This window comes from Seriola lalandi, unplaced genomic scaffold, assembly GCF_002814215.2.
Source record: "Seriola lalandi dorsalis isolate HSWRI2012SDOR001 ecotype SW California unplaced genomic scaffold, Sedor1 jcf7180002054554, whole genome shotgun sequence".
In the NCBI taxonomy this organism is placed as follows: Eukaryota; Metazoa; Chordata; class Actinopteri; order Carangiformes; family Carangidae; genus Seriola; species Seriola lalandi.
The window spans coordinates 653,848-679,973 of NW_019525107.1; the positions used below are offsets into that span (position 1 = coordinate 653,848).

General features: G+C 40.0%; 4 protein-coding genes across 10 annotated transcripts; 3 read left to right on the forward strand and 1 right to left on the reverse strand.

Moving 5' to 3' along the window:
* Nucleotides 1–574: 574 nt before the first annotated feature.
* Nucleotides 575–10,008, forward strand: racgap1 (Rac GTPase activating protein 1). The gene is made up of 17 exons (XM_023415542.2): nucleotides 575–715; nucleotides 1,545–1,650; nucleotides 1,762–1,964; nucleotides 2,058–2,200; nucleotides 2,737–2,806; nucleotides 2,917–2,970; nucleotides 3,078–3,155; nucleotides 3,430–3,547; nucleotides 4,000–4,142; nucleotides 4,527–4,691; nucleotides 4,818–4,913; nucleotides 5,865–6,063; nucleotides 6,515–6,620; nucleotides 6,987–7,119; nucleotides 8,359–8,485; nucleotides 8,590–8,689; nucleotides 8,948–10,008. Exons 2-17 carry the CDS (start codon nucleotides 1,566–1,568, stop codon nucleotides 9,021–9,023), a joined length of 1,896 nt encoding a protein of 631 aa, XP_023271310.1. The 5' UTR covers nucleotides 575–715; nucleotides 1,545–1,565; the 3' UTR covers nucleotides 9,024–10,008.
* A 702-nt stretch (nucleotides 10,009–10,710) lies between these two features.
* Nucleotides 10,711–13,712, reverse strand: LOC111661941 (uncharacterized). The gene is made up of 5 exons (XM_023415653.2): nucleotides 13,556–13,712; nucleotides 11,956–12,061; nucleotides 11,603–11,709; nucleotides 11,225–11,397; nucleotides 10,711–11,124 (listed from the first exon to the last, which is right to left on the reverse strand). The coding sequence occupies exons 1-5, from the start codon at nucleotides 13,710–13,712 to the stop codon at nucleotides 10,846–10,848; spliced, it is 822 nt and encodes a 273-aa protein (XP_023271421.1). The 3' UTR covers nucleotides 10,711–10,845.
* Nucleotides 12,104–18,730, forward strand: bin2a (bridging integrator 2a). Of its 7 annotated transcripts, none has more exons than XM_023415646.2 (13): nucleotides 12,104–12,352; nucleotides 14,864–14,971; nucleotides 15,067–15,147; nucleotides 15,391–15,445; nucleotides 15,531–15,625; nucleotides 15,824–15,919; nucleotides 16,107–16,214; nucleotides 16,315–16,400; nucleotides 16,497–16,572; nucleotides 16,671–16,753; nucleotides 17,081–17,690; nucleotides 17,814–17,868; nucleotides 17,998–18,730. In XM_023415646.2, the coding sequence occupies exons 2-12, from the start codon at nucleotides 14,888–14,890 to the stop codon at nucleotides 17,865–17,867; spliced, it is 1,428 nt and encodes a 475-aa protein (XP_023271414.1). In that variant the 5' UTR covers nucleotides 12,104–12,352; nucleotides 14,864–14,887; the 3' UTR covers nucleotide 17,868; nucleotides 17,998–18,730. The 7 variants fall into 7 exon arrangements, with proteins under 7 accessions (XP_023271414.1, XP_023271418.1, XP_023271419.1 ...); XM_023415650.2 differs by having other exon boundaries at nucleotides 18,003–18,730; XM_023415651.2 differs by having other exon boundaries at nucleotides 17,081–17,603.
* A 1,272-nt stretch (nucleotides 18,731–20,002) lies between these two features.
* LOC147818598 (uncharacterized) lies at nucleotides 20,003–24,981 on the forward strand. Its single transcript, XM_087176444.1, has 6 exons — nucleotides 20,003–20,210; nucleotides 20,980–21,011; nucleotides 23,501–23,554; nucleotides 23,699–23,758; nucleotides 23,921–23,968; nucleotides 24,070–24,981. Exons 2-6 carry the CDS (start codon nucleotides 21,005–21,007, stop codon nucleotides 24,240–24,242), a joined length of 342 nt encoding a protein of 113 aa, XP_087032570.1. The 5' UTR covers nucleotides 20,003–20,210; nucleotides 20,980–21,004; the 3' UTR covers nucleotides 24,243–24,981.
* Nucleotides 24,982–26,126: the final 1,145 nt, after the last annotated feature.

Here is a 26,126-nt window from a genome sequence, read left to right on the forward strand (position 1 = left end):
ACCTCTGCCTGAGGTTTCTGTTAAAAGAGAAAGAGAAGCAATTTGATAAAACACAACTTTACAATAAATGAGCACAATAAACTAAAAATAATTACAGTCATAAAATGTAAAATGGATTTTGACAGAATTCCTCTACAAGCCCAGGGGCAACAAGAGGGAAGATGGAGGATGTTGCACGTTAGTGGTAGAAAATTTGGGCTATAACAAATGTGTGCCTTGTGTAGGTTTTATTGAAGTCGTTATTTTTCCACTTACATGCTCCAAAAAAAAGCCGTTCATTCACTAGTGTTGGTTTTATTTTGAAAGTTGTAACCGGAAGTGTGACGTCTTTCTTCTCCTTGATTTCTCTTTTTTGATTCTCTATTCTTTGATTGATAGCTAACTGACAACATTATATTTTCGAAATGGTATTTTACATTCGCTTGTGTACTTGTTGTTGTCTGTTAGTGGTACCACCGATGCAAGTGTCGGGGGTAACATTGTTTTTTATTTTGAAACTACGCAGTCGGAAGTAATTTCTCTTCGTTCTTGACAGTGCTCGTCACTCATTGGCTAACGGCAAAATTTGAACTACAACGCGCTCAATGAAACTGTGGCTGCGGAAGGATGCGGATAAAGATAAAACAAGCTGGTCGCTAAACAAAAAAGAACAAGGAACGTGTTTTCAGCTGAACATTACGGAAAAGATTTTACACATTTCTCCGGAGTAGAAACGGTAGGTAACTACTGTCAGCTAAAGTCTGCTAACATGGGCGAGAGGACAAAAGTTAACGTTAGCAGCCAACGTCTACCCTAACGTAACCGCCGTGTTATTTTTCAATGGTACACTTTAGCTAAGTGTGCGTAACGTTATTTACTGGAGATGTAGAACAGAAACAACAGAAACAGATTTTGACTTGATGGACTGCGGTGGCAAATTAATTGAAATTGAATTGAACGGTGGATTTAACTGGATTATTGGATATTTCGATAATTTGTTTGTGTTGCACTTAAGTTTTAGGATAACTTCTTAATATGTGTCTGAAAGTCAGTTACACAATAGTTCTATATACAGTACTGTGCAAATGTTTTAGGCATTATAATGCCATGGATAGTTTTCATTTATCAATTAACATACAACCTACAGTAAACTGAAAAAAACCCTAAAACAGATCAAAACTTGCGGTGACCACCCAATGCCCTTAAAACAGCACCAGTTTTTCAAGATACTTAGGTAGGTTGTTTCAAGCATCTTAGAGAACTTGCCACAGATCTATGGATTAAGGCTGTCTCAGTGTCTTCTGTCTCTTCATGTAATCCCAGAATGACTCAATGATGTTGAGATCAAGGCTCTGTGGAGGCCAGACCATCTGTTACAGGGCTCCTTGTTCTTGTCTCTGTAGCTAGTTCAATAAGACTGTATGTTTGGGGTTGGTGTCATGCTGCAGGATGAATCATCTTCACATCTAAATGTCTAAAACGTTTGCACAGTATTGTTAATAGAACCACAACCCTTGTTATCCTATGAGTTAAATGTATTTAACTTACAATGCATATCTTTCAAGGGTCTTAAAACACAGAACATCATGGAGACCGCTGTGCTGAGCCTCCAGGGTTTATATGATAAGCTGAGGACCCAAATTGACGTCCTCAACGAGAACATTGAACCCAGTGAGTAGTTTATGTTTATTGGTTTTATCTTTACTTTGTATCATTTGAGACAGATGTAAGAGATCCCTATACAGATGCCTGCCATTAACTATGTGCATCTCTTTTCCCTAGACTTCATTCAGATGGCACAAAACTTTGATAATTGCCGTCGCAAATGGCTGAGGGCAGAGCAGGACCTAGGGTCTTGTAAAGAGATTCTCACCAAAACCGAGACAGAGAGGGGAGCCTTGGAGGTCAAACTGAAACATGCCCGCAACCAAGTAGATGTGGAGATCCGGCGCAGACAAAAGGCTGAGGCTGACTGCGAGAAGTTGGTATGTTGAATGAAATGGTGACCTCTGATTGCCGATATGCTCAGTCTTCAAGTAGTTTCTCATATGTGCGCCGCTTGCATTTCTATAATACAGGATCGTCAAATTCAGTTGATTCGGGACCTCCTGACCAGTGAAGGATCCACCAACAGCATCCAGCTGAGTGCAGAGCAGCGCTCAGCTCTGGCATTCCTGAACACAAACTGTCAGGCAGCAGCCAACCTGAATACTAGCCGGAGGTAAGAAACTCACAAATACAGGATGTTTTGTAGTTCCTACAGTATTTCCTTTTTCTGGCTGTGAAGAGCTTCAATGTTTTTTTTTTTGTTTTTTTTTTTAAACCTGCCATATTGGTGGTGTGCCCGCTGGTTTAGCTGTTGTTTGAGCCATATGGTAAAATACAGAATACAACATTCATGGTGGTTCACCCCTGCGGGGGATTTCCCATTTACATGTAGGAACATCAAACACTTGAGATTCAGATGCAACACAGCATTGTATTCACAAGCTGACTTTAAACTGGGGAAGTCATTTTCCCCATCTGTTATCGTCTCCATCTATTTATCGCATGAATGCACTATTCCAACACACTTTCAAATCACTCTGAGCTTTCATCTACATTTTTATTTTTATTTTTGAAAGGATGGAATTACAAATAAAACAGAAAATGAAAAATGTTTTGAGTGGAGGCAAATGCATTGGACTTGATAATCCAAATCCTTAGTGTGAGAAACACTTCTGACTGGCTTAACATCTTTTCTGTTCCTTCTGACAGACTGATGACGATAGATGAGTCCGCCTCTATCTTGTCAGACATCAGCTATGACAAAACGGATGACTCTCTTGTAAGTACTTTACTTGTCAGCTTTATCAGGAGTTAAAGCAACTTGAACGTGCTGTAAAATGACCTTAAATTTGGAAATCTGATTCTGATTATGTGCTTGATCTGTGACAGGATTGGGACTCCTCCACTGTGAGGACGGTGCGACTTAAGAAACGAGAAAAAAGGGTACGTTTACCACATGTGGACTTTGTCTGTTTTAAACTTTGGTTTTTGGAAGAATGGATTTATGTTCACTGGAGGCACAGATGTCATGTCTCCGATTTTGATTTCAGCGTTCTTCCAGAAATCATGTGGATGGTCCTCCAGTTGCCTCCAAAAGGTCCCGATCAACAGGCAGAACTTCAGAGAGGGTAGGGTTTTTGCTTCTGTCTGGATATCATCATCTCTTTTTAAATCACTCAATTATGTGATGTGACACGCGAACACAATCGCTCCAAATGTATGAAAAGTGAAAATATGGCAACTATTTTACCAGCTTTGGCAACCAAAAGCAGCCCTGTAACCAGTTCTTAAAATACACATTCGGGCTCTGACATAGTTTGGCTGCATGTGGGTATTTTGACTACTTAAAAAAATAAAATAAATAAATAAATAAAATAAAATAAAATAAAATGTTTATGACAGGGAAATGAGACCCTGGTGACAAAGACCACAGTGACTGTCCCTGCAAATGGAGGACCTGTTGAGGCAGTTTCTACCATCGAGACAGTTCCTTACTGGACTCGCAGCAGGAGAAGGACTGGTAAGATATCTATTATGATGGAAAATATATCCTTAGATACTAATTCATACAAGGCTAATGGCACTCAGCTCAAATTATCCTGTTAATTCTCATCCATCTAACTCAGTTCTTGAGACAAAAGTGAAAAGTTGATTTAGGGCCAAGGGACCCAATTTCTTTCAGCCTGTTGAGGACAGATATATTTTACTTTTTTGCAGTTAAAAATCACAATTTGAAAACCATGTCATCACACGACACAATATGCAACCCAAACAAAATCAAAACATTATTTAATGGAGACTGTGTTTGTCTACATATTATTTGCAAAAAATGCACTCATAATTTTTATGGATATCTTCAATCTGAATATATGTAGCTGCAGCTGTAGTGATTAGACAGTATATTTTCTGATAACTGCAGGATATTTATGGAAAGCAACACACAGGTATTGATTTCCTATCTTTCCTATTCAGCTGCCATGGAGTGGGACTCTGAATCTGTCAAGTCTGAGGATGTCTTCAAGCAGCCTGCCAACCCTGAGGGAGAGATAAGAGCCCAGCCGAGCACTCCGCAGAGCAATGGAGGTGTCCGTCTTCACGAGTTTGTCTCCAAAACGGTAAGAATGCCTCTTGTGGGAGAGAATTGCAAAGTCAATTAATCTAACCAGAAAAGCGCATTTTCTTTTGGGATTTAACAATATTTTTGTCAATAAGTTTGATCAGACCCATCACTGAAGTTTAACCTATTTGTCAATCATTTATTTCCAGATCTTTTTTTTTTTTTTTTTTTTGCCAAAGTACACTTATTGTTGTCTGTAAAGAAATGTATTGGCATCAGTATTGCATGATTTGAAACTGCTGCCGGTCCTTATATTTGCAGTGCATTTACTTTGGTTTATTTATAAAATAAAGTGTAATTTGTGGGTATAGCTGAATGCATACATAGCTGTGGACCTACAATATTTACCAGCCTATTAAGTGATTTTTAATGTCTTTTATAGGTCATTAAGCCTGAATCCTGTGTGCCCTGTGGGAAGAGGATCAAGTTTGGCAAGATTTCACTCAAGTGCCGTGACTGCAGGGTGGTGTCGCACCCCGAGTGTCGTGAGCGTTGCCCTCTGCCATGCATCCCCAATCTGGGTGCCACACCAGTCAAAATCGGGGAGGTGTGTGAGAACATTTTCTCATGACTGGTTTTGCTGTTGAAATGCAGGCACATGTACAAGTTTTGTTTTTTCTCTGAAATTTTCTCACAGAGCTGAAAGTTTACCCCATTTCTCATTCATTGGCAGGGCGTGCTTGCAGACTACGTCCCCGACATGTCACCCATGATTCCTCCTCTCGTGGTCCACTGCATTAGTGAGATAGAGCAAAGAGGCCTGCATGAGGTGAGTGGTGTTTTCCTGTCCTAATAATATGCAGAAATGTGAGACTGTAAAGCCTCACGTTCCAGAAGTTATTTTTAATGTCTTCCCCTTAAGCTGCGACAGAGAGCTGTAACTAAGATTTAACAATCTGTTCCTGGGAGATTAAATTTGTAATTGAGCTATGGAAGTCTTCCAAATCTGTTGATGGCTGTGTGTCTTTGCTGCTGTCTCTTTTTTCTGTTTTCTGTTTTGCTTCTGTCTTACTTTCTCACTTTCATTCTGAGATGATCATGAAATGTTGCCTCAAATTTTCCACCTTTTCTGTTGATTTTTGTAAAAGATGTCCTTGATCTTCGTGGCTTTTAGCGATACGAACTGTTGATAAATGTAGATCTCACAAATATTATTGTTTGAACCATTTAGGGATGAAGCTAGAGCCTCACTGTTAAATCAGTTATTCAATTGACAGAATTTTGTCATAGTAAAATGTGAGGATTCAATGCTCTTTTTGTTTTATCCCTTTTTCTTATTTTTTATCTGTATAATCTTTGGAGCATGTTATGCCTTTGTAAGTCTGACTCACCAGGTGTTAGTGACAGGTATAACCCTCATTGGCTGCGTGTCTCAAGTGTTTTTTTCCACCCCTCACACTTCCAACCTGTTATCATTTTCATAATCCTCCCAAAATTACAAATTTAGGTTAAGATTTGGATCGTGCACTCACACAGTCCACAGACATCGTTCACTGTTTTTGTGTTCTTTTCTTTACGGGGAATTAGCACTTTTAATGACAGTGTCTTCCTGCCCCTTTGCAAATGTTCCACTAAAACACTTGGACTTGATAGAACACAACAATCATCTTAAATGTATCACCTTGGATTATGGGATGGTGTAAGTAGCCCTATTTGGGGGTAAGTTCACTGAAGAAAATGAAACGATACATTGTAAATAATTGTATTTCTTCCCTCTCAGGCTGGACTTTACCGTCTGTCCGGTGCAGATCGCACAGTGAAGGATCTGAAGGAGAAGTTCCTCCGCAGCAAAACCGTTCCCGTGCTGAGCAAGGTGGACGATATCCACGCCATCACTGGCCTCCTCAAGGACTTCCTGAGGAACCTCAAGGAGCCTCTTCTCACCTTCCGCCTGAACCGTCCCTTTATGGACGCAGCCGGTATGTGTGTGTGTGTGTGTGTGTGTGTGTGTGTGTGTGACTGTGTGTTAGAAAAGATGCTAGTCTTAGTAATGGTAGTTTCTGATTTGAGGACCACATAGCAAAAAGCACTGGTACAAAAAATTAAATAAATTTATAGTAGAACTTGAAATAACTACAGCTTTGTGTAACTTCTTAATAGACAGCAGAAATGTACCCAACAGACTCATTAAATGAAAGTTTCACAAGTGTTTTTACTTTGTTTTTGCAATTTGTTCTGGACAGTGATGGAAACTTCAGGCGAGAAGTTGCCTGGAATAAACAAAAAGATTGATCTTTCACTCTGTTAGCATTTTTAGTATTTGTTTATTACTTGAGTCAGATACATTTTCTTTCAAGTTGTTATGAAATTCACTCAAGCTGCCATTTCTTGGTCTCTGCTGACAAAATTGTTTTCTTTGTTGTCCCTCAGAGGTTTCAGATGATGACAACAGCATAGCTCTGATGTACCAAACCATTGGTGACCTGCCACAGCCCAACAGAGACACACTGGCTTTCTTAGTTCTTCACCTTCAGAGGTTGGCAGCTACTTTCCTCTAAATAACATACTAAAATACCTAAGTGAGCTACGTTATGCATGTCCCAGTGCAGCCGATAAAAAGCATTCGCTACACTTTGATGCCTTGTATGTTCCTGCTAGTCTCTCTGTAATTAACTTTTTAATTTTGCTGTGTCCTCTGAATTTAATTGAGTTAAATTGCTTTAGGCAAAAAATGTGCTCAGAATTTCATCAACAGCTCGACTTTATCTATTTTCCTGATTTTTAGATGGATCAACTTTTTGTTAAATTCAGTTATCTATATTTAATCTAAAATACACTACAGATTGTGGCATTTTGATTTGATATAGATCAAATTGACATAATTAAATCTAAAATCTTTCAGAGTTGCTGACAGTTTGGACACAAAGATGGACATCCGTAACCTGGCTAGAGTTTTTGGCCCAACTATTGTGGGTCATGCCGTTCCCAACCCAGACCCTATGACAATCCTACAGGACACCAAACGACAGCCTAAGGTAGGCCTCAACAGTTTGTCATGTCTGTTATATTTCTTCAGTTGTTAGTCTTATACTTTCCCATACACAGAAAATTTAAAAGTAATCCTTATGATTTCAGCCTGAGTTAATTTGGAGACACTGTGGTTACCGTGGTAACAGCATGAAGGGTTTAATACCACAGGTCTCGGGATTCTGTGGGCAACAAATATTTGTTGAGCAGCTACTTTGTCAGAAATACAACTAAAGAGCCACTGGTGTATGTGTTTACAATTCAGCCAAACAGTTAATTAGATCAATAACTGGCCTTTTCCATTATGCCATGAGCAACAGTGATCTAAATTTCATGCTGGGCATGATGGGAGTAGTTTTTGACACAAACGCAGTGCACAGTAAAATGAGTTAGATAGCATGCTGAGGAGTTGGAGTTGTGCACCATTTTGCTGCGGCTGCTCCTTCTTGTTCCATTACTTCCCTCTAAAATGACCTGCTGTTGAGAAACCTAAAAAATGATGACTGGCTTGTTTGGTAGATGCCTTGTTAATGAACACTCGCTGTTTGCGCTCACCTGTCACAGATATATTGCGTTTCCTTTGCCTGCTTCACCACGATAAAAGCTACCCAATATTTGGCCGGTGATTGCTTTTAATTTGAATGAATGTAAACAGTGAAGCTGGATAGCATACGCTCATTGCTTCCTGTGAGTCCCTTGTGTTTGTTGAGGCAATTTGACTCCAGCACAGGAATGGGGGACTCCGCCAACAACAATGAAAACCAATAGAGAGGTAATTATAAAATGGAAATATATTGCATGGCTACAGCTGGAAATATGCACACAAAATGATCAATTTAACTGTCTTTTATGTGGAGTGTATACCACATGGCGAAACTGAAGTCTTAAAGTCAAGAAGAGGATTTACTGTTTCATAAAAGCATTAATGGATTGTTTTGTTTTGTTTTTCTTCTGAGCGACCAATAATTGAGATCACAATAAGTAGCAGAAAACTTCGGGCCTTTTCGTAAACCATCTTAATGTAAGAGACTGAGCTCCCATAGTTAGAAAGCACCAAAAATGTCTTTGCTATACAATAATACACTCCAGAAAATCATCACAAGACCATACACTTGATTTTTAATAATTCCCCTCTGTCTTGCTGAAGGCATCTTCGTAACCAGCGTGGGACTACTGGAAGAGGAATGAGGCAACACACTGAAATATCCCTGATCTTTTTCATTTTTACTTTATCCCTCTCTGTTCAGGTTGTGGAGCGTCTCTTGGCTCTGCCCGTGGGTTACTGGGGCCAGTTTGTGATGGCAGAAAATGAGCAGCCAAACTTGGACCATCTGATCATCGAGAACGCAAACTGCTATGCCACCCCTGAGAGAGGTACGGGCGCTCACTAAACTTTGTGTTTAGCTCTGCAGTGCTTGTATGATTGTGGACAGTTGTTTACAAGTTGACATTTCATTGTGATGTTTGTACTGTTGCAGCGAGCATGCTGGGACCTCTGACTACTCCAGAGCACCATCTCAATAAAACCCCCTCCTCCAGCTCTTTGTCTCAGCGCATGAAGTCCACGCTGACACCCAGGTAAACACACAAGCACAGTCCCTTCCTCTTTGCTTAAACACTATTTTTTAAAACCAATGATCGAATAATTAATTTGCTTTAGAATGACTGTTGTAAAAGCGAAAGTAGTTTTTTTTTAATTTAGAGAAAAGCTGACTTGTTTGAACATCTTTCATATAAGTTAATCTACCATACATTATCTCATTATCCTTCAATCACACTGTTTTATTGACCATGACTCCTAATTTAATTAAATGTCATGTGCACTCCTTGTCGCAGATTTGGGAGCAAGAGCAAATCAGCAGTCGGATTCTCTCGCCAAGGAAAATTCTTTGCATCTCCGCTCCTCAAATAATCCAAAGCTACACGTAACTTTTATTCATACTGCAATAACACATAACAAGGTACTGCCTTAATAACAGCTATAAACGCCTCCATCTTAGTCTTCCTCTATATACTTATAATCGTTTAAATATTTCACAATGGTAAGATTTGTATTTTGATGATTTTACGTGTTTGTAAAAGGATTGTGTTTTTTTTTTTTTAACCAAATAGTAGGTTTTTCCTATCTATGCACACTTGTGGCTTTAGAGGATGCTTTTGCTAAATATTTAACATGACACTCTCACATCCCATTATAACACATGAGAATGTACTGTATATTTACTATGTTTGAGAAGTGTGATCATAGATGAAAATATGTACTGTAAATGCACAGTTTGGTTGTGATGTGCTTCTAAATCTAATCATTTTTTTTTAGTTTTTCAACTCATGTGTCACTCAGAAGTTGAAGAGCCCATTCTTAGGCATTTCATTTTAAGTTGTAATTGAATGTCATTCTTGCTTGTGTTTATCTTTTAGTTTTGATGTTTGTATTTCATTTCTAATCCATGTTTAGAGTCACAAATGCCCTATCCTTTTTCATATATTAAGTACAGACAGTATTTATAAGACCTCAGTGGGAAGATCTTGCTCTTAATCTGTAAGATTTACAGGGCGTGATATTATTGGTGATCGTCATCAATCTCTTGAGAAAGGGGACATTTTTAAATCTTGCTGCCATTTTGTTTGACAGTGTATCATGCACTAACAGGGATCACCAGGAACATTGTTCACTGGTTTATGTTGCCTGCTGTAATCTCTGTCAGATCATTTTGCTCTTTCAATGTTTAAAGCTCTGTGTAATGTTTGTACCATGGGAGGCAAAAGGCATTCCTTAGTAAGATTAGCCAGTTCAGTTACTGTGGCATTATTTGATTAACTATTAGTGCAAGTTTTGTAAACAAATACTCTTTAAAATTTATGTCACTTATAAAATACATCCCTAACATTTACATAAACGTCTCCTGTCCTTTCTCTTAAATGCTTGGTGCTGTTTCCAAACCTTAACACCCTGAGTGCAAGGGAGACTGTGGTCCAGACGGTTAACATTAACTTTAATCTCCTGTTTGAGGTTCTATTTTGACTTCAGCATGGTGTCTAGTTGCAATATATAAACTTCAAAAAACAACTCTACAGTAGATGTAGAAGTAAACTGTCAAAAAAAAAACTAGACTTTCTTTAGATTCTTGAAAAGGTTTCACTTCATCTAAGAGGCCTTTTCAGTTTTGACTCACTGGTTTTCAGAAAAATGTGGGTTTTCGATTTGTATGTTCATATTAGGACTGCACAATATGCAAAGTATTCATATTGCGATTATTTTTTGGAAGGTCTTTCAGTTGGAATGATTGTTTTTGCATTTCAATTTCAATGATGATTTTTAAAATATGAAATGTTTGTTGGGGCTTGTTCCAAACAAGCATGTCCCTTTACATCTGGAAAATAATTACATCTCAACAATGCACAACAATATAAATATCACATTTTAACTTTATCAAAAAAATTGCAGCTCCGGCAATTTGGGTATTGCACTCAGCCATATTGCGATTTCCATTATATTTTGATTGATTGTGCAACCTTAGTTCACATCAACACATTTATAAGTCAGAAACTCATAATTACGATATGACATGAATGTGGCATTAAACTCTAGATTCAAAAGATCCATTTACAACATTTATTTTATCGAATAAAATGACAAGTAGTAAATCACAATTACACACTCAATTTGAAATATTCTTAGTTTTGTTGAGAACATTTAATGACTATTGGTGCAACAGATGAGAAAATAGTCAACATCAAAATTTAGGCAATGGCCAGAGAAGAGGAGTGTTCTTGAGGTAGTTCTGGAAGGCTGGGTCAGACCCCCACTTCTTCATGGCCTGCTTCTCCAGGATGGGGATACCGCTGACGTAACGTAGCAGGAACCAGACGAAGAGAGGTGACGCCACACTCAGATACTGGGGACCCTGCATCACCGATGAGGCCGAGAGCCACAGGCCCGACCACTGCAGGATCTCTCCAAAGTAGTTAGGATGTCTGCTACAGGCCCAGAGTCCACTCTGGATGAACTTCCCCTGGAGGCACGAGAGTAAATTGGGCGGTACAGTTGTTACTCTCAGTGAATGAGGCATTAATGCAGTTTGGGCTTGCACAACATGTGGTCTGTTAACTTACAGCATTATCTGGGTCATTCTTGAAAAACCATTTCTGCTGGTCAGCAATAGCCTCGGTAGCGAAGCCAAGGCCCCATAGAGTCCAGCCAATGTAGTCCCTCGTTCCCAGAGGCACATCTCGCCTCTCACTGTTCAGCATGAGGGTGGGCAGGAGGGTCATAAATACCCACACAGCTGAGAGAAACAGGAAAAGATAAATCATCTTCAACCAGGCTTACCTTAATACTTCCATGAACTAAATGCATTTAACTTACAGTAACCAACAGCACCTGCCCTGAAAAAATGCATATAAAGAGCTAGAAACTAGACAGTGATTTATACAAGGCAGCCCTCCCTTCAGTTGGGTGCTGAGTTGGGCATTTACATCACTCCCAAGTACCTTGAATAGTCCAATATACAAAGAAAGTCCCTGGGCTGTCTCTGACATTGTTGAATCTGCGATCATGACCGTCCTTCAAGATCCGCATGAAGAGGAATGTACCCAGCCTGCAGAAAGAACACAGTTAAAATCCGTTCACATTAACCAAGGCATTATTCATTAACCTGAAAAGTTTCTCATTCATTAGTCTCTCCTCTGACCTTGCCAAGGACCCTCAATGACTGAACCTGCACAAAACCCAGCGGGTTTTAATGCAGGAGGATATAATCTTGGCATGCCTCTGTAGCAGTTTTATTGAACCGTGCAGGGGTGTCACTTCATATAACTCCAGGGTTCAATACTGCCTTGCCTACCTGAGTCCCCATGCTGTCACCAACCCAGACTGCACCTTCTGACGGACATGACTGGCTCCTCCCCAGATACGACTCAAGTGGGCAAGTAGTATAAATGTGCCAGATCCTGAAAAAAAAAAAAAAAAAAAAAAGAGAGAGAGGGGTAGAGAGAGAGAGAAGCTGCAGACTCAGGCTGGTTGGGACATGGACATGGCAGACAGCTCTTCTTGTTGCAGATTAAGGCGTGTTCAATAAATCTTTTACCCAGGATACTGCAGACGATTGGTTCCAAAGTTCAAGGGTAAGAATAACCAGGAGCGCAGAGCAGGGTTGAGAGCCAGAGGAGGACGAGTAAAAGAGAAGTGTCAAGGTGATTCATTTGAGAAATTATAAAGAAATCAGTCACTGGTGTCGACAGGTAAGCTACGCTGTTCTACCTGTAACAAATTAGTAGTTAATTGATTGCATTTAAGCCAAGAGGCACCTTGTCCTGACAGATAGAATTAATTTGCAAATCTGTAACTTCCTCATTGGATGTGTCTAAGTCGTCACAGATGTCTATTGCATAATTAAAACTTGCAGGAAAGTTAGGACACAAGGGCTGCACCAAATGATTATTTTTATCATCAATTAATCTGCCAATTAATCATATAACTGTTTAATCGTTTGGTCTGTAAAATGTCTCCGTATGGGGAAAAATGTTCAGTCCAAGGCGGCACCTTTCCATGTTTTGTCCGACCAACACCCCATAACTCAAAGTTACACAGTTTACTGTCACACAAGACCAAAAAAAAAGAGACACATCCTCACAATTGAGAAGCTGGAACAAGGTATCGTTAGGTCATTTATAACTGAAAATCATAAGGGATTATTATTTACAATCAAAATAGTGATGATAAATTTTCAATAAATTGCGTCAGCTCTTGAGGACACCAATAAATTAGGAATTCAAGAACATGCAGTAATTCTTCAACTACCAAAATATTTGTATGTATATATATATATATATATATATATATATATACACACACATTTATATGTAACAAGTTTATAATTGTTTTTACCAATGTAAAAGTGAGACAAAAATACAATATGATTTTCTCAGTTAGCAGCGTACCAGTGTGCCTACAAGTGGAGAGACAGTTAATGTCAATTTCTTGTATGGGGCCCAAAAAAAACAGCCCCCACCCCCCTTTGAGTCAGAGAGAAGGTCCCAGGTTTGCTGTGTAAGCCCCTGCTGGTACAGGACCATGAGGTCGAGCTGATTGGATCTATACTGCCGCCTCTTAAGCTGAAGGAGGAGCTCCAGGGCTGTTTCACAACAAAGCTCTTTTAGATAACACGACTTTTGTAATGATGATCATTCAACATCTAAATGCAATGCAAAGTTTAGTTTTTAATTTATCTCACAGCCCCACAGAAGCTGAATTGCGGTTAATTAACTTTCCTCCAGGCTGTTTAAATGTGATTCGCTGTTCTGTCACGTCGAGTTAACACCAATTTATTTCTGCTGAATAACTCTCCAGACTTCAGAACCAGTCAGAACATGGCCGCAAGTCAACATTAACAAATGGAAATGCGAAATTATCGTCAATTTTTTTTGTGTTTCTCTTTACATTACCTGCCAAATCATAAAACTTCTCGGTTCTGAAAGCTGAGGCCAGAGCCCAGCCGGCCCACTGGATGCCCAGGTCAGTGACGGCACATTTGGCCAAAGTGCTCCCCATGATCAGCTCCTGCAGCCCGGCGAGCAGCACAGGAATCTGATGGTTTGTCATCGGACCACTCCTCCTACACCCTAAGAAATATAAACAGTCTGGGTAAAGTTCACCGCTGCCATACTACTACACAGGGAGTGGCTTGATCGCAGGGAATTCTGGGTATTGTAGTTATTAGAGGATTAGAAGCAAGGAGTGTCCACGGGTCACAGAAAGGCAGTGGCTGAATACAACTGTGCATTTCCTTACTCTTCTGCTGCTTGTACTTTACTTGAGTAACACAGTTTTCGACTGTTTTATACGTCTACTCAGTGGCTGAGCAAATATTGATCCTTTAACTTAATCAAAGTAACAATACGACAGTGTGAAATAGGCAACTCCATTACAAGTAAAAGTCATGCTTTGAAAGTGTTGCTTCAGTAAAGGTGTGTAAGTGTCGTTATTGGACTGTACTCAGGAGCAGAAAACAACAATGATAATAATGTAAGTGGTCATATAGTATGAACGATAATAATAATGATAATGATGATAACTTTATTTGTATAGCACCTTTAAAAACAGAGTTTACAAAGGGCCTTGACAACTAAACAGAGGAAACAACAACAACAATATGACAACAAGGCAGAAATGAGGTAAAGCTAAAGAGAAAAGACATACAATACAATATACTTCAATATAAATAAAATCAGTTGAAGAGAGTAAAGCCAGTAAAAAACAATAAAAGGACAATAAAAAGATGACATCCCATAAAAGCAAGTCTATAAAAATGGGTTATATAGTATTATGAGTAATATGTTGCATTTTAATGTTGTGTTGGATGTGCATGTCAGTACTACTTACACTAAAACTCCCACAATAATAACAATTATAGTATAGCGGGGAGAAGGTGCAGGTGTTTTGCTTTAAAACACTTTATTCAGTGTGCAGCATTAAGGACAAATACTGGCTGGTCTGAAGGTGTTATTGTCTGTGTACAATATTCACTATAGAGTCCAGAGCTCTGGATGTTGGAGAAGATGGAGAGTAGTCTTAAGTAAGAAAAATGTTATATTGTCTTAATTTTGTTACGATGATTAAATAGTATCCTAATGTTGAAATTGCTTTCAGGGAAAATGTATTTGATCTGTAAATTCCCCTTCGCTTAACTTAACGATTGTGGTTTCACTGATTGTGTAATGTATCTTGTCCTCTCTGTTTCCCTTCATAATCAGGAATAAACACAAACAAGACGAAACATGACGGACAGCACGAGTCCAAAAGGCAATTCTGGTGACTTTGCGAAAAAAGTCCAAAGACAGCTGAGCAGAGGCAAAGAAAGGGTAATAGTCTGCAGGATCTTGTTTCCCATATAACAAGAGAAAGAAGAAATAACCTCTTAATAGCTGTTGCTTTGAGATATGTGCTTTTTCTGCAGGTGCTGCAACGGCTGGGAAAGACTGTGGAGACCAGGGACGACCACTTTGAACGTTTTCAACAGCAGTTTAATGACCAGCAGGTAATCATCCTCCTGCTTTATTAAAGAAGGAGAAGTATGGATTGTGTTTAGGACTTTCCTTTTCCATGTTTAGTTGGACAGTTGAAACAGATTTAATGCTGTTAAAAAATTGATTGTCTCACCATTTTTGACTGTGTATGTTAACACACGGATGATTTATCATCTTTTAGCCAGTGACTCCAACATCATAAAAGTAATAAATGTTAAGACTGGCAATCATACGGACCTCTTGTCTGTTTGCAGACTGATGGGAACCGGATGTACAAGGACTTGAGGAATTACATTAACGCAGTCAGAGGTGAAACATGCTTTTTGCTCGTAGATGCTGCAGACTTATTTATGTCCTCTTCAGTCCTCATGACTACAGTCCTGCTTCTTCCCAGACATGCGTGAAGCATCGCGGCGCCTTTCCCAGTCTCTGTTTGATGTTTATGAAACCGACTGGGCCGGGGAGGAGGACCTGGGAGCCATTGTAGAGGTCAGAACCAGTATGATCATCAGTGATAGTATAAACTCTCTCTCACTGCATGCTCTACCAACTGCACAGTTTTGTCCTACAAGTACAAAAGCAACCAAGCAAGATTCACACATCACCAAGGGACCAACCCCTCCCCTTTTTTTCCACCCTCTCTTCATACATAATTAATGCAATATTTATGCTGCGCCTTTTAATAAGGGGGAAGATCTCCTGTGGAATGACTACGAGGTGAAGCTATTAGACCAGGCCGTACTCACAATGGAGTCCTACGTGAGCCAGTTCCCAGATGTCAGGGTAAGGAAAGAGGAACCATGTATGCACACAAACATAACATGAATAAACAGACAGACAAAAAGTCCTGTGTGTCCTCACACACACACACACACACATACACACAAAAACAACAAATACAAGCACACAGGAAGTTCACACAGAGACATGCACACACAGATAGTACATCTGTTTTTTTTTCATTCTGTAGGAGAAAATTGCCAAGAGGGGAAGAAAACTGGTGGACTACGACTCTTCCCGTCACCACCTGGAGGCACTGCAGACTGCCAAGAAGAGGGATGATATCAAGATAAACAAGGTCATTAAAAATGACACACATGTCTTGTTTACACTCTGTATTATAACCTTTATTTGCTCAGAAATACACATTATAATTGAGTCAGTTTCTCATTCTGCAGGCAGAGGAAGAGATGAATTATGCCAAAAGTGTCTATGACAGCATCAACAGTGATCTCAAAGAAGAGCTGCCTGTGTTCTATGACAGGTCTGATGGAATATTTTTATTGCTGTATGATTTGTGTGAATTTTCAGGTTTCTTTTTTTTTTTAAGTGCGTGTTTGTCAATATTTTTCCCCTTTAGCCGTATCGGATGCTACGTGTCCGTCTTCTCAGCCATGTCAAATCTACGAGACGTCTTCTACAAGGAAATGCGCACGGTATGTTTAGATCTGTGTTGGTTGATTAGCTACATTCAGCTGGCACACAGTATTTATTGTTATGAAATTCTATTTTGTCTATCCGTCTCTTCTTCTAGCTCAATCTTGATCTACAGAATGTGATAAAGGAGCTGCAGGCTCAGCATCCAGACAAAGCGTTTCCTGTGAGGGGACTGCAGCCGTAAGTTCCTCTTTTCTTTTTTTGGGGGGGAGAATCAAAGGAATAGTTCGCCACAAAATTGTATCAATACACTTTAAGCTCAAGTATACTTCATAGATCATGATGCAAAGTCTTTTCTTAGCCTTTTTGCCAAAAGAATTTAATGTCAATGATCCAAAATGTTTTGTGGCCAAACACTGTTCTTCCATTGCCTTGGTTGCTTTAGATCCCACACCACTGAGTCCTCTGACAAACTGCTTTCTTGTAAACGTTTATTTTGGGATGAATCTCAAAATTCGAACCGTGTCCTTGCTTTTTTCCCTGATATTATCCTGCTAAATGTTGCAGTTATGGCTCCCTGAGAAGACGAACACTGATGTCCCCTAAGGCCTGGAAAGCGAGCTTCTCTGAGTTTCACAGGAGCTACAATCCTAAAGCTGGCCAGAGGTTTAGTTTCAGGTCCCCAGACAAACCTCGCCGCGGCACTCTGTCCAGAGAGAGCAGCACCCTGGCAGTCTCCCCACAATCTGCAACTCTGGAGAGCCACACCCCCAAGCACAGCGACCCGGACGCCGAATCGAGCCACAGTGAGATCTACAGCTGTCCCACAGAAGAGGGCGATGCAGCGGGGTCGGGTGGAAACGAGCTGAAGTCAGGAGAAGACGGCAATCAGGTGGAAGAGGAGAAGGGCGTGAAAGGAGAGCAGTCTGAACCAAAGCCTCCTGCAGAATCTGATGATAAGGCTGAGAAAGCTTCAGCGAGCGAGAGCAGCTCTGAACTGAACAACTCCTGCGATTCAGAGAGCTTGGAGCTGAAGCTGTCTGCTTTAGACAACGGCCCACTGCACATTGAAGAAAGAGAAGACAACCAGGTACTCCTCAACACTCAAAGAGCAAACGGACTGGATAATGGTGAAGTTTCTGGGTTTAAGTCTGAGGTCCTGTGCATTCCTCACAAGGTTTGTCATCTGATCAGCTGAAGCACAGTGCTGCAGGCCTCTCCTATGTATTTTCCATCATTTTGTGCCATGATTCTCCTTCTTTTCTTACAATTTTTGCTCTTTTCTTTGTGTCCTATCTAGGATGCTCCTGCAGAAAAACAGGCGCCCCTAGACTCCAAAAGCACAGTGGTTTAAGGTTTTCGCACTTTGATATAAGTTTTGTCTTTCATGCATACAACTTCTCTCATATTGTCATTCCTGTTTTCTCTTTGTCTGGTGTTTCTGTGCTTAACTGAGGTTTTTGTCATAAATCTGTGTTTGCCAGAACAGAAGAGACTGAAGTCAACAGCTGCACAAGAGAAATAATGTGGAGACAGCTGCACTGAAATCCTCCAGCTGGTGTCACGACGGATGTTCAGTGCAATGATTTGTTGCTGTTATTTATCTTTTATTGAAATCAATTGTAAATACACTCTACAATGTCTTTGGGTTAAAATTTTAAATATTATTGTTTAATGTTAAAAGTATACCCACCCGTTTCATTATACCCCGTACCAAACAGGTACATTTTAAAATCAAAGTATTTCTTTTATGTGTATAATGTACATTGCAAACATAAATGCACTATTAGGTTTACATGGTTAAAAAACTTACCAACTGACTACAACATGAACACAAAGATGTACTGAGCTGTGGTCTCAGTTTCATGAGGAACGGAACTAAACTCTGTGCTCATGTTGCCATTGACCAAAAGATTTTTTTAATCCGATTTTGATGGCAGGGATTCAGCAGGGATTCATTTTCATTCATGTGAAATTCATTTTAATTTGAATTATAAATTTGAACCTTTCTACTCATAAAACGGGAATCTATTAATTAGCTGTGCACTTCGAAGATAAAAATTAACACGGTTATCTTTTCTTAATCTCATTTACTCTCAAGTTATTTCTCTACAGTTTATTGTAATTATTTAATGAGTATGCACATCTAAAGCTAAGATATGTGGGAATTATTATGAAATTTGTACACCAAAATAATAAAAAAGCATTTAATTAAAACTTTGTCTCAATAGCTGCATTTGTTTCTCTCAAAAAGGACGTTTAAAGTGACAAGGACAAAAAGTCTCACTGAGCGTAATGGAAAAGTTGATAGAGATAAAGCTGTCAAAAAAGATATTGTTGAATTCGAGAGTTAAAATATTTGATTTAGTGATGATGAATCGTTTGGTAATAGAGATGTCAGTTTATACTGGATAAATTTGATAATACATAATGTGGGTTTTTTTTGCTTATGCTTCAGTTTGTATAGGAATAAGACGTTAGATGTGAGCTTCCTAAAATGTGTTGTGGTCAATTGACCAAAATGTCTTACTTATTGAATTGTAACAATTACAGTATTTACACATAAAGACCACTTCTTGCTGAAACCTTCTGATTTTGTAGCTAAGAGTGCGATACATGCTTTTAAAAATATGAACAACAACCTTCTGTGATATGAACTCTGTGCTAGTTGTCAAAGCTTGAGAGCCTTGCACATATTTGTGTAAGAGTGCAGAGTATGGGTGGACTGGAAAATATTTTTATGTTATTTACAAAATCAGAAAGGAAAGAGACTTTGTATTGTAACTGAGCAATAATAAAATCTATGCATGTTCTTATGGGGACTCAGCGGGGGCAGTCAGCAGGGACTCAGCACTGGGGCTCATTCTGAAGGAACGATGAAGATGTCCAGCTCAATATGACTAATGTTTTTTGACTTCTTTGAAAAGACACTCCACTGATTTTACACACAAAGATCAATTTACTCAACTCGAGGAGTACATCTTATCAAGATCAAATGCAACAGCCCAGGGGTCCCCAGATCCTGAGGGGTCCCAAAAACCACAGCTTCATCCATCTTCACCTGTTTAGGTAATTTATTTAGTTCATTTATTTGCACCACAAAGTACAATATCAACTAAGGTGGCAGTTTAAGGTTTTAATGCTTTCAATTATATGGCCTGCAGTTAGTTTGATAACATACAAACACTGAGAAGGTGATAGCTTTTGTCATGTCTGACTTTACAGTGTGAATGTATGGCTACTTATTACCCTGTATTGATCTAGAAAATATACCAATAGAAAAGATTGGCTTATTCATTTTTGGCCAATACTAGTGAGGGAGTCAGTGGGGGCAATTTTTTTGCCCAGGGGCCCTTTAAGAGATTGATCAGTCCATGGAAACAAGCAGCTGCAGCTCTGTCTGTTCCACATTTAAACTCAGCAGTGAGATCCTGCTCATAGACGATCTTTGACGGAGGGGGAGGAAAGGGAGGGGTCGGAAATCGAGAGCGTGTCCTGCATGACTCACGAGTGCTCGGAGAAGAAGTAGAAGTACTTACTGTGTTTCACAGACGCAGTTTTGGACGCCTGAGCGGAGTCACAGGGAGTTTAAATTTCAAACTTCAGTTAGCTGTGTGCGTTAGTTTTCTCCACCTTAGAAGTTAGCTCGGGGAAAAGTTTTATTATCTAGTTTAGTGAGACGCCCCGCTGCGCCCAGGTAAGCTCACAGCACAGCTGTGATGAACAATGTCTGATTGTTTGTTCAGTGTTTGAGAATCATGGAAGAGTTTTTAGCTCACATGTCGTAATTTTCCCGGGGTCGCTTTCTCAGACAAGCTAAGTTTATGAGAACATGCGGGTGAAAGAGTTTGTGTTTCTTTAAAAGGTCAGAGTAACCTGTTTACTAAGAAGACAAAGGAGCAGCTGAAAAATGAAATATGTCGGTAACAATGGAGGAAAATGTGTTAACCAGCTGTTTTCCATGTTCAAATAAAAACATTTAGGTTATTGTTACATGGTTGGAAAACGTCAGGGCTGCACCTATTTTCACTGTAGATAAAACTTCCTACTATTCTTTGCTCATCATCTAACAATTATTTTCTCGATAAATCATACATTTTTTGTCCAAAAAATGTTAGAAATGGCGAAGAATGTCTGTTAAAATTTCCCACAGCCCAAGGTAATCTATTTCATTCGCTTGTTTTATTCGACAAAAAGTCCAAAACCCAAAAATGTTCAGTTTACTGTCACATATGACATGCAACAGCATTCAATTGTCAAATCATAAGAAGCTTAAATCTGTGAGTGTTTGGAATTTTTGCTTCTAAAATGATTAACCAATCATCAAAATAGTTCTTGATTAATTTTTTGACAATAGACTAGTCAATTAATCGAGTAACACTGAAACGTTATTGTTGAAATGGGATGCAGAGAGATATTGTTGTCTTTATTTGTTAGTTTTAACAATTTTTGTGTGTTTCTTACAGGTCGGCAGTGAGTTAAAAAGCAACCATGAACAGTAAGTGCCCATTTGATCAATAATAACAGCGCTGATTTATTTGTATGACTGCACCCAAAAGCTCCAAAAGGCTCAGGCTCATTCATCAACTGGTTGTCCTGTTTATGAATTAAAGGAGAATATTTGCAAAGATTATTATTTATTGTTTTAAGACCTTTATTATTATAGTTTGTATTGTGTATTTCTAAACACTGCAGTTTTAAAAAAAAAAAAAAAAAAAAAATTCTAATTACTTAACAGTAATTGCCAAACATAAAACCTTGGGTCCAGTATTGGTATTCCAGCACAGGAGTGTTAGATAAGATAAGATGAGATAAGATCAAATAGTTGGCACTAAGCTTAGTTAAGAGAGAAAAAAATACATTATCATTGTATTTACATGAGGTGTACTATTGCACGTTGTTCACATGAAGTGCAGTTTTACATACATCGCGCATCGGTGAGAGAAAAAGTTGGTGTTACAAAGAAATATTGCACATATTACTTTCCATTGGTGTTTGTGCAGTACCCAGTGGGTTGTTGCGAGCAGTGCTCGTTTACAGTCTGACAGCAGCAGGAAGTAAAGACGTGCAGTATCGCTCCTTTGAACACCGTGGGTGGAGCTCCCGACCGCTGAAGGCGCCGCTCGGTGCTGTCAGAGTCTCATGCAGGGGGTGGGAGACTTTCTCCCCTCAGGATGAAAGCTTGGCCAACATTTTCTCTCTCCCACCACCTCCACTGTATCCGGGGGGCATCCCAGGAAGGAGCCTGCCCTCTTGACCAGTTTATTCAGTCTCTTCCTGTCTGCTGTCGAGATACTGCTGCCCCAAGAGAACACTCTGAGGTCTGAGTCTCCTCAGTGGATGAAGTCTCCTCTGGCCTTTCTTGCATAGTGTATTAGCATTGTCCGTCCAAAGTCTACACTCTGAAAATCACACGCGTGGGTGGGTGGGTGGCCCCGGGGGCATCTATCACCAGCTCTTTGGTTTTTTCATTGTTTATTTGGAGGCAGTTGCACTGACACCAGCCCACAAAGTCCTAGGTTAGTCTCCTATACTCCTCATCCAACAATAGCGGAGTAATCTGAGAACTTCTGCAGATGACAGTTTGATGAGTGATGTATAAAGTCTGGTGTAGAGGATAAACAGGAAGGAGGCCAGGACTGTCCCTAGTCAGACGCACAGTCCTTAAACCCCTTCATACTGTGGTCTGTTTGTCTCATCCAAATGGTGAGGCGGCGATCTACCACCACACAATGCATCTTCTCCCTCAGTAGTAAGGTTAGTATGGTGTTGAATGCACCGGCGAAGTCGAACAATATGATTCTCACAGCAGATCCAGGGTCTTTCACATGGAGAAGGATCTGTAAAGAAGGTGGATGTTGGCATTGGCTACACCGGTGCATCACTGCAGCAGGTCTAAGAATAGGTGCACCGGAGGGCGAAGGTAGGTCAGGACCTGGCCTTCATCAGGTGAGAAGTCAGTGTCACCCGCCTGTAGCTGTGTAGTTCCTTCAGGTGTGATTTCTTTGGTACTGGTAGCACGCAGGAAGTCTTGCACAAGAATGACACTCTCACCATTTTCAGGCTCTGGTTGAAGAAGAACTGGAACATCCCACACAGCTGGTCCACACAGGACTAGGCACAGGGATGGGCAAGGGGGGGGGGGGGGGGGGGGGGCGGTGAAGACTGCTTGTTGTATTTTGGGGAGTGAGGAAGTGCACAGGAAATATGGTAGTCACTACGACAGAGCAGGGTAGCTGTCTGGGTCAACAAGGACCCAACAACAGACCTCCCAGGAGGTAAATCTGGCTCTAAAGATTACTGAAGCTAGATTATGGTTGTTTTCCAGCAAAGAGCACTTAAGTCAAATTTTGAGGTAGTTGTACTTCAGCAGATTAATCAATAATGAAAATAATCATTAGTTGAAGCCCAATTAATCATTGGGTCTGGAAAACATCAGCAAACAGTTAAAAATGTGTCGATGTCTTGTTTAATTCAACCAACAGTCAAAAACAACAGTCGTGTAAAACCAAGAAAAGCTGCAAATTATTACATTTGAGGGCTTTGATGTTTGGCATTTTTTTTACTTAATTGCAGATTCTTTTTCTGTCAGCAGTTGACTAATTAATGTTGTTTTGCATGTCTGTTGCAGATAATAGTTGTGTACTTCTGCTTTAGTCACATTTTAACATGAACACTTGTTTTTATAGCGTGATGTTGTTACTTTTACTCAAATTAAAAGATCTCAGCACTTCCTCTGCCACTGGTGTGTTCTCTGATTAAGTCATTGCATCACAGAGGATTCGGAAATAAATCGGAGGTTGACAGCTTTGTTTCAGTTTCAGCCCTTAATAATCAGATTACTGTGTCATAACACTTAATATCTCCCCCCAACCCCCCCACCCCAGCAGCTATGCAGTTATACCATTCTCTTCTAGCGGCACACACACACTGTGGGCTGTAGATAAGAGCCCTGTGACATTTTTAACATGCTTTTTGATCTTCCAGGTTCAGATATGGTGCCTTTAACAACAGACTCTACAGCCGCAACTGTGAGGCAGAGTAAGTACACTGTGTTTTTAAGATCCTTCGTGAATGTACTCACTTGGCTTTGAATGCTGTAGCTAACCAGCATTCTGATATAATCTTGATAGTTTGTGCTGTTTTATCAACACATACTGTATATTGCTTGTGGTTTTTTTCCAGCTTCAAAAATGGAGCCTTTGACATCACATCCCACACAAGCAGACACCACCATGATTCAGGGTAACTCCTACCCTCTTTTGTTTTTATGTTGTGAGACATGACATTTCAGTTTCATGACAGTTTACTTCCTCTCAGTAGAAAAACATTGTCATGAGTTTTCCACTTTGTCTGTTACCTGCCACCAGTGGTTTAAAAACTAATCTACTTGTTTTGTTTTCTCAGTGGTAACGACAGCAGTCCCCACGAGTTCAGACTCGGCGGTAATTGCAGGTAACTGTTCGTAGTTTATCCTGAATTTTATCTGTGACATTGTGAAGTCTTACAACAGCAATTTTTTTACTAAACCTTTTTTTTGATTTTTATTTTTCCAGTGGTTATAGTTCTCATCCTGGTGACAGTAGCTGTCCTGGGCTTCCTGCTTTACCGGTATCTCTGCCACAATAAAGGGGACTACAGGACGACAGGGGAGCTGGCTCCAGGAGAGGACCCTGACGAGGAGTTCAGTAACCAGGCAGCGAGTGAAAAGAAGGAATACTTCATCTGAACGTAGTGCATGACTTGCAGGTTGTGAGTGGGGCTTAAGGAAAAAAAGGAGTCTGCAGAGGCCTGAGAAGAAATGGGACTGTTTTTTTTTTTTTTTTCTGTATCTGTGTTTTGAGGGAAGGCCGCTACTTGCTGCAGACCGGTCGGAGGAATGCCTTGTTTAAGTTTTTGCTCTAAAACAAACGCACATGTGCACAAAGTAAAACCAAAGATGAAGTTATTACTGTAGGACTGAATGTTGATGGATGTGGAGCAGGTGACAGACAACAGGTGTGTGCAGATTAGCAGAGCTGGGTGTGAAACAGGTGGTGGGATTTTAAAGCGTCTACAGTCACAGTTACATGATCAGTAAATACTCAGCAGCTCTTTTAAAATGTAAGGTTAGCTTCTAAGTTCCACCATTCATCAGCTGTGTTTCAGTTTTTCTCTTTAGTATCTACAATATGTTGTTTCATTCAGACATGCTGCCACACAAACCTTGTACTAGACATGTTCTGGTGCTTTTAAGGGCAGTTACTTTTATATCGATTTGCTTTTAAAATAATCATTTTTCTATGCAGTTCTTTAATAAGCTAGTTTAAAAAATGATGTCCCCTTTTTGAGTACAGGACATCAAATTTTATTTGTTGCATTTGATGCTGTTCTACCTGGCTTTATTTTGTATTTACAGACATTGTTACCGGTGGCTTCCCTATTTCAGATGAATATGGAAGGCAATAAAGCTTGTTTTTGGACTTGTATCATTATAGTGTTTACATAGTATTTACATTTTGAAGTAGGCAATGTCATAATCAGCAGCTTTGCTGCCCTGACTTTGAATCGATGATCAAGGCGCAAACAATTCAAATGTTTTAGACCAGAGGTTTTTAAAGGCCTCACCAGGGGGGCTCAGCGAAGGGAAAATATATTACAAGGTATTAAATTAGTTATCAAAAGGGAGAGCATGTAAATTGGCCTAAATGTGTGTGATTTGGTTAAAGAGATGGTTCACAGATACAGTAGTTTTGGACAACTCTTTCTATGTATTTGGGTTTAGTCTCCAGTTATGTCAAACAGCAGTATTAGGCTATCTTGGCTCAATTGTTGGGTGTCTGTGGGATCCAATGACATCATCACAATCCCATAGGCATCCCGGAATTGAGCGAAAGAAAGCAAGTAAACCTGGGTGGGGTGAGGGGGTGCCTTTCGCCAAATTTTCTGTGAGGGTTGGTCCACAGTCTCAGACTTTGAAAACCCCTGTTTTAGACACATTGCAATGAGTTGGACCTAGATCCTACATCCACTATAATCCCACCATTATGACACTTGTGTTCAGTCTGGCACGGTGGCGCAGTGATTAGCACTTCACCTCACAGCAAAAAGGTTCTGGGTTCGAATCTGCCGGCCAGCTGGTGCCGGTCTGTGTTCTCATGGATTCCTCCCACAAGCCAAAGACATGCAGGTTTAGATTCATTGGTAACACTAAACTGCCCGTTGGTGTGAATGTGAGTGGTGGTTCATCTCTACATGTTAGACCTGCGATACCCCGCCCTCGCCCAATGTCAGCTGGGATTGGCTGCAGCGGCGACCCTGAGAGGTGAATGAATGTTCAGTCTGTGATGACCTATGTTTGACAGTTGATTTAAAATATTAGATACACCTTTCAGTTAATGCATTTCAAAACAAGACAACAAACCTCAGCTGCAAAGAATTACCACAGACATGAATCAAAACCTTTATATCGGCGTCAACAACAACTGAATATGATAAACTTCAGGGAGATGTGATTTTACTGTGGGCTGGAGTGAACAGCAACAGATATGGCTATATGGAGGCAATAAACTGGCAACTTAGTGTAAAGGAGGTGATTTTACCAAAAATACAGAATCATATTTTTCACGCGGTA

Coding starts and splice junctions, on each gene's coding strand:
- racgap1 (XM_023415542.2), top strand. CDS start 1,566: ATGGAGACCGCTGTGCTGAGCCTCCAGGGTTTATATGATAAGCTGAGG. Junction 1,965..2,057: donor AGGCTGACTGCGAGAAGTTG/GTATGTTGAATG, acceptor TCTATAATACAG/GATCGTCAAATTCAGTTGAT. Junction 2,807..2,916: donor ACAAAACGGATGACTCTCTT/GTAAGTACTTTA, acceptor GATCTGTGACAG/GATTGGGACTCCTCCACTGT.
- LOC111661941 (XM_023415653.2), bottom strand. CDS start 13,712: ATGACAAACCATCAGATTCCTGTGCTGCTCGCCGGGCTGCAGGAGCTG. Junction 11,398..11,602: donor TGTATATTGGACTATTCAAG/GTACTTGGGAGT, acceptor TGTTTCTCTCAG/CTGTGTGGGTATTTATGACC. Junction 11,125..11,224: donor AGAATGACCCAGATAATGCT/GTAAGTTAACAG, acceptor TCGTGCCTCCAG/GGGAAGTTCATCCAGAGTGG.
- bin2a (XM_023415646.2), top strand. CDS start 14,888: ATGACGGACAGCACGAGTCCAAAAGGCAATTCTGGTGACTTTGCGAAA. Junction 15,148..15,390: donor AGCAGTTTAATGACCAGCAG/GTAATCATCCTC, acceptor GTCTGTTTGCAG/ACTGATGGGAACCGGATGTA. Junction 17,691..17,813: donor TCCTGTGCATTCCTCACAAG/GTTTGTCATCTG, acceptor TGTCCTATCTAG/GATGCTCCTGCAGAAAAACA.
- LOC147818598 (XM_087176444.1), top strand. Junction 23,759..23,920: donor AGACACCACCATGATTCAGG/GTAACTCCTACC, acceptor TTGTTTTCTCAG/TGGTAACGACAGCAGTCCCC. Junction 23,969..24,069: donor AGACTCGGCGGTAATTGCAG/GTAACTGTTCGT, acceptor TTATTTTTCCAG/TGGTTATAGTTCTCATCCTG.